The sequence below is a fragment of the Monodon monoceros genome, unplaced genomic scaffold (genome assembly GCF_005190385.1).
Source record: "Monodon monoceros isolate NGI ecotype Baffin Bay Population unplaced genomic scaffold, NGI_Narwhal_1 Super_Scaffold_1, whole genome shotgun sequence".
Taxonomy (NCBI): Eukaryota; Metazoa; Chordata; class Mammalia; order Artiodactyla; family Monodontidae; genus Monodon; species Monodon monoceros.
In genome coordinates, this window is record NW_021703765.1 from 39,528,501 (window position 1) to 39,539,619 (window position 11,119).

Below are 11,119 nucleotides of genomic sequence, written 5' to 3' on the forward strand. Positions count from 1 at the left end.
TAATACTAGATATTCAAATCATTTTCTCTTGAAGCATCTAGTGGGTCATTTTCCTTGCTCATTTTCTTATTAACTGGTCCTGCTCTTCCAGAACCATACTTTTCAGTGGCCTTGTCTGTGATTTGATCAGGTCTGCAAGAATACTTTTCTCGACTTCTTTAAATTCAGCAACTTCATAAAATTTGAAATTTTGCTTTATAGTTGACATGCATTTTAATTACATTGTATTGTTTGAGTTAGGCCAAACCACTCAAGTATGACATTGACTCAATGAGGCAGAAATGAAAATTAGTGACAAACAGGGCAGGACTGTTTAAGCAGTCACTAGTTAAATAATTTATTCATTTGTGAATATTTTAATTTTTTTTTGCTTCACTATCCAACCTCATAACTTTGATGATCTGAATAATCAACATTCAGCAAAAAGAATTTCTTGTACTTTTGATTTATATTCTCAACCCTGATCCTGTAGGTCTAAAAGAAACCAAGATAATGAAGTTAACTTTCTTCCAGAGCAAAAACTAGCAGAGCTGTGAATGGCTTCTCAATTACTGAGCTATCTAGAGTTTGCCTATGTTAATAAAAATCTGAAAGAAAGCGAAAGCCATGTCTCAGTTTGGAGGTGTAGACCTTTGAGCCAGAGGTGGAGAATAATCCATAAACTGCAATATTAGAATAAAAGCACAACCTCTCTCACCCCAAAAAGAACCGGAGCCCTCACCCCACCCTTTCTCAATTCCAGTTCAAGATGCTAGTCAGCAACTTGGCAGGACAGCAAAACCATCACAAAATGTTACACCTTCTAATGAAATAATGACAATCAGCCAGACACTAGGTATCTACATAACTGAGAGGAAAATTCTTTCGTAAAGATTTGTACTAGGTAGAGAACAGACTTGCAGTTGCCAATGGGGGAGGGAGGTGGGGGAGGGATGGGTTGGAAGTTTGGGATTAGCAGATGCAAACTATTATATATAGAATAGATAAACGACAAGGTCCTACTGTATAGCACAGAGAACTGTATTCAATATCCTGTGATAAACCATAATGGAAAAGAATATGAAAAAGAATATATGTATATGTGTATATATATATATACACACATATATATATAAATGAATCACTTTTCTGTACAGCAGAAGTTAACACATTGTAGATCACCTATACTTCAAATAAATAAATATATAGATAAATAAGATTTGTACTAGGATTCTTGAATGTAAAGGAAAGAAGTAAAATTTAAAGTTGGTTCATTCAGAGACCCAAACTCCTATTATGTCATGATGGTTTCTTAATCTGCTCAGAATTTCCCAAACAGTTGCTGTTAATGGTTTGCTTGTACGGTATTCCTATTTGCAAGTGTAACATCCCTGCATCTCTCCCTTTCGGCTTGTTATATCTGTGTCATGATTTTGTGAACAGGAGATCAAATGGCAGCCGACTCCTGCTAGAAAACCAAAGCTTTGAAAAGGCCATGGCAGAAGTGGAGATAAGTTTCTCTCAGATGTCAGAGTTTGAGTGCTACTCCTGTCTCTCTCCTAATTAAATTCCAAGTGAAGCTACTTCCCTCTTATGGGACATCTGCCTCCTAGCTGACAGAAGTCCTTCTCTCCCTTTGGGAGAGAGGGTGTAAGGGGATGGATCTTGACCTGTCTCCATTATGCCTCAAGAAGAACTAGAAGGATAAAATAACAACCTTCATTTTAGTTCATGAAATGAATACTACTATCTGAAAATTTATAACATGTTTAGGAAAAAATCTGTTAAAATACTTTCAAGTTATAGAATCACTACAGTTTTGGAGCATGCCTTTAGTTATGTACTTAGTAATATTTTTTCAAGGATTTTAAATTTATTACTGCAAATTTAATAATTATAGCAATTGCTTAACGAAAGGTAAGAAATATAAAAATAAATGCTTAGGTATATAATAAATACCTAATATAATAATCTAAGAGTAATCATACAAAGAATCTTAACACAAATGCTTCAAGAGTTTTAAATCGCTTAATAAATTATTTTTCAGTAAAAATTTACAAAAATGTCATCAAAAAGCAGACCTATATGATTTAGTTAAATATATGTGAGGAAAACGTGTTGACACATGAGTGTTTTGTGCAAATAAATATTGTTAAATAAGTGTTTAACAATACCTAAAGCAGGAGCAGACAAGTGGAGGCAACTGGCTGTGAAGTCGCGGGACTTCTTTCTCTGGATCTCACCAGGCCCACGACCCAGGGACAGGGATAAAGCCAGCAGCAGCCTGCAGGGATGGCCAGAATCTGAGGTATTCCAGAATTGGAAACTAGGGCATAGAGAGGTTAAGTAAGCTGCCTAAGATCACACAGCAAGTAAGTGGTGAAGCTGCTATTCTCACCGAGGAGGAGGCCATCAAGGCTGGAGCTGGTGGGTGAGGATAAGAACAGCCATGTGGATGAAAGGCTCTTGGTGTCCAGCCAGGAGTCAGGGCTCTGCCTCTGAGGTGGGAGAGCCAACTTCAGGACACTGGTCAACAAGAGACCTCCCAGCTCCACATAATATCAAACAGTGAAAATCTCCCAGAGACCTCCATCTTAACACCAGCACCCAGCTTCACTCAATGACCAGCAAACTACAGTGCTGGACAACCTATGCCAAACAACTAGCAAAACAGGAATACAACCCCACCCATTAGCAGAGAGGCTGCCTAAAATCATAGTAAGTCCACAGACACCCCAAAACACACCACCAGACGTGGACCTGCCCACTAGAGAGACAAGATCCAGCCTCATCCAACAGAACACAGGCACTAGTCCCCTCCACCAGGAAGCCTACACAACCCACTGAACCATCCTTAGCCACTGGAGACAGACATCAAAAACAACCCGAACTATGAACCTGCAGCCTGCAAAAAGGAGACCCCAAACACAGTAAGATAAGCAAAATGAGAAGACAGAAAAGCACACAGCAGATGAAGGAGCGAGATAAAAACCCACCAGACCTAACAAATGAAGAGGAAATAGGCAGTCTACCTGAAAAAGAATTCAGAATAATGATAGTAAGGATGATCCAAAATCTTGGAAATAGAATAGACAAAATGCAAGAAACATTTAACAAGGACCTAGAAGAACTAAAGATGAAACAAGCAACGATGAACAACACAATAAATGAAATTAAAAGTACTCTAGATGGGATCAATAGCAGAATAACTGAGGCAGAAGAACGGATAAGTGACCTGGAAGATAAAATAGTGGAAATAACTACTGCAGAGCAGAATAAAGAAAAAAGAATGAAAAGAATTGAGGACAGTCTCAGAGACCTCTGGGACAACATTAAACGCACCAACATTCGAATTATAGGAATCCCAGAAGAAGAAGAAAAAAAGAAAGGGACTGAGAAAATATTTGAAGAGATTATAGTTGAAAACTTCCCTAATATGGGAAAGGAAATAGTTAATCAAGTCCAGGAGGCACAGAGAGTCCCATACAGGATAAATCCAAGGAGAAATACGCCAAGACACATATTAATCAAACTGTCAAAAATTAAATACAAAGAAAGCATATTAAAAGCAGCAAGGGAAAAACAACAAATAACACACAAGGGAATCCCCATAAGGTTAACAGCTGATGTTTCAGCAGAAACCCTGCAAGCCAGAAGGGACTGGCAGGACATATTTAAAGTGATGAAGGAGAAAAACCTGCAACCAAGATTACTCTACCCAGCAAGGATCTCATTCAGATTTGATGGAGAAATTAAAACCTTTACAGACAAGCAAAAGCTGAGAGAGTTCAGCACCAACAAACCAGCTTTACAACAAATGCTAAAGGAACATCTCTAGACAAGAAACACAAGAGAAGGAAAAGACCTATAATAACGAACCCAAAACAATTTAGAAAATGGGAATAAGAACATACATATCGATAATTACCTTAAATGTAAATCGACTAAATGCTCCCACCAAGAGACACAGATTGGCTGAATGGATACAAAAACAAGACCCTTATATATGCTGTCTACAAGAGACCCACTTCAGACCTAGAGACACATACAGACTGAAAGTAAGGGGATGGAAAAAGATATTCCATGCAAATGGAAACCAAAAGAAAGCTGGAGTAGCAATTCTCATATCAGACAAAATAGACTTTAAAATAAAGACTATTAGAAGAGACAAAGAAGGACACTACATAATGATCAAGAGATCGATCCAAGAAGAAGATATAACAATTGTGAATATTTATGCACCCAACATAGGAGCACCTCAATACATAAGGCAAATACTAACAGCCATAAAAGGGGAAATCGACAGTAACACAGTCATACTAGGGGACTTTAACAGCCCACTTTCACCAATGGACAGATCATCCAAAATGAAAATAAATAAGGAAACACAAGCTTTAAATGATACTTTAAACAAGAGGGACTTAATTGATATCTATAGGACACTCCATCCAAAAACAACAGAATACACATTTTTCTCAAGTACTCATGGAACATTCTCCAGGATACATCATATCTTGGGTCACAAATCAAGCCTTGGTAAATATAAGAAAATTGAAATTGCATCAAGTATCTTTTCCGACCACAACGCCATGACACTAGATATCAATTACAGGAAAAGATCTGTAAAAAATACAAACACATGGAGGCTAAACAATACACTACTTAATAACGAAGGGATCACTGAAGAAATCAAAGAGGAAATTAAAAAATACCTAGAAACAAATGACAATGGAGACACAACCACCCAAAACCTATGGGATGCAACAAAAGCAGTTCTAAGGGGGAAGTTTATAGCAATACAAGCCCACCTTAAGAAGCAGGAAACATCTCGAATAAACAAGCTAACCTTTCACCTCAAGCAATTAGAGAAAGAACAAAAAAACCCGAAAACAGATGAGAAATAAATGAAAAAGAAATGAAGGAAACGAGAGCAAAGATCAATAAAACTAAAAGCTGGTTCTTTGAGAAGATAAACAAATAGATAAACCATTAGCCAGACTCATCAAAAAAAAAAGGGAGAAGACTCAGATCAATAGAATTAGAAATGAAAAAGGAGAAGTAACAACTGACACTACAGAAATAAAAAAGATCACGAGAGATTACTACAAGCAACTCTATGCCAATAAAATGGACAATCTGGAAGAAATGGACAAATTCTTAGAAATGCACAACCTGCCAAGACTGAATCAGGAAGAAATAGAAAATATGAACCGACCAATCACAAGCACTGAAATTGAAACTGTGATTTAAAATCTTCCAACAAACAAAAGCCCAGAACCAGATGCCTTCACAGGCGAATTCTACCAAACATTTAGAGAAGAGCTAACACTTATCCATCTCAAACACTTCCAAAATATAGCAGAGGGAGGGGCCCTCCCAAATTCCTTCTACGAGGCCACCATCACCTTGATACCAAAACCAGACAAGGACGTCACAAAGAAAGAAAACTACAGGCCAATATCACTGATGAACATAGATGCAAAAATCCTCAACAAAATACTAGCAAACAGAATCCAACAGCGCATTAAAAGGATCATACACCATGATCAAGTGGGGTTTATTCCAGGAATGCAAGGATTCTTCAATATACACAAATCTATCAATATGATAAACCATATTAACAAATTGAAGGAGAGAAACCATATCATTTCAATAGATGCAGAGAAAGCTTTTGACAAAATTCAACACCCATTTATGATAAAAACCCTCCTGAAAGTAGGCATAGAGGGAACTTTCCTCAACATAATAAAGGCCATATATGACAAGCCCACAGCCAACATCATCCTCAATGGTGAAAAACTGAAAGCATTTCCACTAAGATCAGGAACAAGACAAGGTTGCCCACTCTCACCACTCTTATTCAACATAGTTTTGGAAGTTTTAACCACAGCAATCAGAGAAGAAAAGGAAATAAAAGGAATCGAAATTGGAAAAGAAGAAGTAAAGCTGTCACTGTTTGCAGATGACATGATACTATACATAGAGAATCCTAAAGATGCTACCAGAAAACTACTAGAGCTAATCAATGAATTTAGTAAAGTAGCAGGATAAAAAATTAATGCACAGAAATCTCTGGCATTCCTACATACTAATGATGAAAAATCTGAAAGTGAAATCAAGAAAACACTCCCATTTACCATTGCAACAAAAAGAATAAAATATCTAGGAATAAACCTACCTAAGTAGACAAAAGACCTGTATGCAGAAAATTATAATACACTGATCAAAGAAATTAAAGATGATACAAATAGATGGAGAGATATACCATGTTCGTGGATTGGAAGAATCAACATTGTGAAAATGACTCTACTACCCAAAGCAATCTATAGATTCAATGCAATCCCTATCAAACTACCACTGGCATTTTCCACAGAACTAGAATTAAAAATTTCACAATTTGTATGGAAACACAAAAGACCCCGAATAGCCAAAGCAATCTTGAGAACGAAAAACGGAGCTGGAGGAATCAGGCTCCCTGACTTCACACTATACTACAAAGCTACAGTAATCAAGACAGTATGGTACTGGCACAAAAACAGAAAGATCAATGGAACAGGATAGAAAGCCCAGAGATAAACCCATGCACATATGGACACCTTATCTTTGATGAAGGCGGCAGGAATGTACAGTGGAGAAAGGAGAGCCTCTTCAATAAGTGGTGCCGGGAAAACTGGACAAGTACATGTAAAAGTATGAGATTAGATCACTCCCTAACACCATACACAAAAATAAGCTCAAAATGGATTAAAGACCTAAATGTAAGGCCAGAAACTATCAAACTCTTAGAGGAAAACATAGGTAGAACACTCTATGACATAAATCACAGCAAGATCCTTTCTGACCCACCTCCTAGAGAAATGGAAATAAAAACAAAACTAAACAAATGGGACCTAATGAAACTTCAAAGCTTTTGCACAGCAAAGGAAACCATAAACAAGACCAAAAGACAACCCTCAGAATGGGAGAAAATATTTGCAAATGAAGCAACTGACAAAGGATTAATCTCCAAAATTTACAAGCAGCTCATGCAGCTCAATAACAAAAAAACAAACAACCCAATCCAAAAATGGGCAGAAGACCTAAATAGACATTTCTCCAAAGAAGATATACAGACTGTCAACAAGCACATGAAAGGATGCTCAACATCATTAATCATTAGAGAAATGCAAATCAAAACTACAATGAGATATCATCTCACACCAGTCAGAATGGCCATCATCAAAAAATCTAGAAACAATAAATGCTGGAGACGGTGTGGAGAAAAGGGGACACTCTTGCACTGCTGGTGGGAATGTGAATTGGTTCAACCACTATGGAGAACAGTATGAAGGTTCCTTAAAAAACTACAAATAGAACTACCATATGACCCAGCAATCCCACTACTGGACATATACCCTGAGAAAACCAAAATTCAGAAAGAGTCATGTACCAAAATGTTCATTGCAGCTCTATTTACAATAGCCAGGAGATGGAAACAACCTAAGTGCCCATCATCGGATGAATGGATAAAGAAGATGTGGCACATATATACAATGGAATATTACTCAGCCATAAAAAGAAACGAAATTGAGCTATTTGTAATGAGGTGGATAGACCTAGAGTCTGTCATACAGAGTGAAGTAAGTCAGAAAGAAAAAGACAAATACCGTATGCTAACACATATATATGGAATTTAAGAAAAAAAAATGTCATGAACCTAAGGCTAAGACAGGAATAAAGACACAGACCTACTGGAGAACGGACTTGAGGATATGGGGAGGGGGAAGGGTGAGCTGTGACAGGGCGAGAGAGAGGCATGGACATATATACACTAACAAACGTAAGGTAGATAGCTAGTGGGAAGCAGCCGCATGGCACAGGGATATCGGCTCGGTGCTTTGCGACCGCCTGGAGGGGTGGGATAGGGAGGGTGGGAGGGAGGGAGACGCAAGAGGTTAGAGATATGGGAACATATGTATATGTATAACTGATTCACCTTGTTATAAAGCAGAAACTAACACACCATTGTAAAGCAATTATACCCCAATAAAGATGTTTAAAAGAAAAAAAAAAAAAACCTAAAGCAGTATTCCAAGTCTAGTTTCTTTGTGGTATGGTTTGTACTAATCATATACTTACAGTACACTTTGAAAGCAAACTTCAGTCTAATATATTCACATTTTTAAATACTAATCAACCTGGTGGAAAAAGCAGTGGCCTGAAATGAAAAAAATATGCAATTCACGTCCCTATCTTGCCACTTAAAAGTTATTGACCTCTAACCGTGTCATCGAACCCCCGCAGTCCTCAGTTTTCTCTGTTCTAAATTGAAAAGTTTGTAATCTAGGGTCATTAGCCTCACCATGTAGGCTCTTTTCATTTCTGAATTGGTGGGGTCCAAATTATTTGTTATCGAATGTAGCAAACAAAAAATGGGATTCCATCATTTTCTACTACTCCAGAGAAGCTTCTACTTGTCGAAGGTGGACTTAACATTGAATTTTCCAAAAAGCACATGTTAAGAGAATTTCTTCACTGTCTTTCTATAATCAGAAGTGACCGCCAGAGTCTGGGCCAGGAGTCTAAGAAAATCCAGCCACTCTTTTCCCATCGTGCTGCTCTTCCATCTTTCTGAGAGCAGATGTATTTGATTAAGGGTATCAGTAGCTTCTCACGAAAGAATAGGTGAATTAAATCAACACTAATTTATTTAGTGCTCATGTTCAAGATACTAGAAGAAAAACTGTCCATGTCTAATTTGTGCTGATTTTTTCTAGGACCCACTGATCTCAGCATGAAGAGGCAGTTGGCGACCAGCTCAGGATCCTCCAGCAGTTCGAGCTCCAGACCCCAGCTGAGTCCAACTGAAATCAATGCAGTGAGACAGCTGGTTGCAGGATATCGGGAATCCGCTGCATTTTTATTGCGTTCCGCAGATGAACTGGAAAATCTTATTTTACAACAGAACTGAGTCCAGCGACGATCCTCTTCACTGAGGTTTAAATTTGCAGTTTCCACTAATGACGTTTTGATTTCCCAGCAGAGATGCGTCTGGTCTTACTACACAGTCTTAAGAGAAATATTTCCATTATGCCACATTGTCCTTGATCCATAAAGTGATGTGTTTAGGTGCTTCAAAGGAACTCTGGCCTCTGAAGTACTTGAGATACTTTAATGTGTCCAGCCTACTGTTTTTTGTTTCAGTGTGCCAGCATAAATACCTGGGGCAAAAAAAAAAAGGCTGTATATTCCTAATTCAAGGATAAAACAGAAGAAGCTTGTGGTATAAAAAGTAGTTCAAGATCCAACTGAAATATTAGTGGAATTTGCTACTGACTTACTGGACTGAAAGCTGCAGTATATGGCAAAAAAAAAAAAAAAAAAAAAGCCAAAATTTCTCATTGCTACAGGATATAACAATGAAAAGGATCTTGTATTTTAAAAAAATATGTAATTTTTATAAAAAGAAAACTTGTTTTTCATTCAGAATTGTCATTTTTACTTTGGTAACTTTTTCATAGGTCCTAAAAGAAAACTGTTTTGAGAAACTACTGTAAGTACCTTTTCCACCTCCCTTTGCCTTCTCCTCTTTCCAAATTCTTTCTACAAAAATAACACTTGATGCTGGGGGAAAAAAATACCCTTGCCTACGTTCTTTAAATCGTCGCATCAGGAACTACTTCCAAGAGAAGCCTGCGTTTCTGCACTCATGCTGGTCTCAAGCATCCCACTCACCATTGCAGCTTTACCATAGCGGTTTTCACCACAGAATTTTTTAATATTGAAAAAGACATATCATTGAAAAAAAAATGACACCTTGATTTCTTACAGCTGCTCTCCCCAGATTGCCGCTGCTGTCTTATGGGCATCCCTCTAGCAGCCATTGGATGTCGATGACTGAATGTTAAAGAGGTTGCAAGTGACAATCTGAAAATTTGCACTCTTGTGTGTAGTTTTCTTTTCTCTCTTTCAGAAATAGTTCCCAAAAAGACCATTACCTCTCCTGATATAATTTGTATAATTTACAGTTGTAGGTAAAAATGATGTAAAGAACTCTCAGTGGATGCAGCTGCAATCTACAATGAACTGTCCCCTCCTCTTCCCCATATTTTGCCCTTCTTCCTTATTTTATAGTGTTGAATACACATGAATGGTGTTTTCTTTGTGCACTGAGGCAAGCCTATTTTTTAAATATTTAGGGAGGAGTACATCAGTTTACGCTTCTTGTACAATTTTTTTCTGTTGTTTGGCTTCGGTTGGATTACAGGTTCTTTGTGCAGTCCTGAATTTGCCTTATTTCATGTAAAATTTATGTCATTTGGTTTTTGATAATAAGTTGAAGACATCAGTGATATTTCTTAACTACTTGTTACATATAGTTTTTCAAGTAATGACTGTGATTGTGACCAAGTAATGTGCACTTTTTCTTGTAACTGTGGACATTGCTATGCTCTTTTCTTCTAGTGTTTCTAGAATTACTGTTCCTTACAGTTACGTAAACAAAAAACAAAAAAACAAAAAAGAACTTTTGTGATACTGTTGGTGAATATAATGTGAAAATCTTATTGAAATATGAGTATTTTGGAAATACATAGATGCACAAACATCTTTTAAGGTGTGGATTTAGAGTTTGCTTATTTAAATGAAAATTCAAAAACTGAGGGCTGGTATAATTTTCTCTGTTTTGTTGGGTTTAATAAACAGATTTCTGTGTTAAAACACTGATTGTGAAACCTTATAAACTTTCTGAATGATATGAAATGTTATTTTATACCTACATTTAGCACAAAATTGACAGTTCAAACATATTTCAAGAACATCCCAAGGTCCCCCAGAGCTTCCACATTCAGTCTAATAAATAATTTATTCCAAGAAGGGATAAAGCAGATTAGCAAAGCATGGGTATTTCATCTGGTTGTTTAAATCTGATTTAAGAATTTATCTTTTATTCTCCATTTTTCATGAGTAATCTGGCTCTTTTAGTCACTCCTAATTTAACATTTTGGGAGAAACATACCTGTTTTAAGTGCCTGTTTATGCTTTGGGTTTTGTCGTAAGAGTATTAGAAGCTTTGGTGTGGTTAGTATTTAACAAAGTAACACCCCGGTTTGAGATCAGCCTATACATAAAAAATCCTTAATAGCGATAGTAAAGCAAATGG

General features: G+C 37.1%; 1 protein-coding gene across 12 annotated transcripts in view; it reads left to right on the forward strand.

The window, feature by feature from the left end:
* The window catches only part of NOL4 (nucleolar protein 4), a 395,149-nt gene extending 384,472 nt beyond the window's left edge, over positions 1-10,677 (forward strand). For all 12 annotated transcript variants that reach the window (XM_029226147.1, XM_029226153.1, XM_029226084.1 and 9 more), the window contains one exon: positions 8,736-10,677. In XM_029226147.1, coding sequence (XP_029081980.1) covers positions 8,736-8,929 — 194 coding nt within the window. In that variant the 3' untranslated portion in view covers positions 8,930-10,677. The remainder of the gene's footprint in view (positions 1-8,735) is intronic.
* The last annotated feature ends 442 nt before the right edge of the window (positions 10,678-11,119 follow it).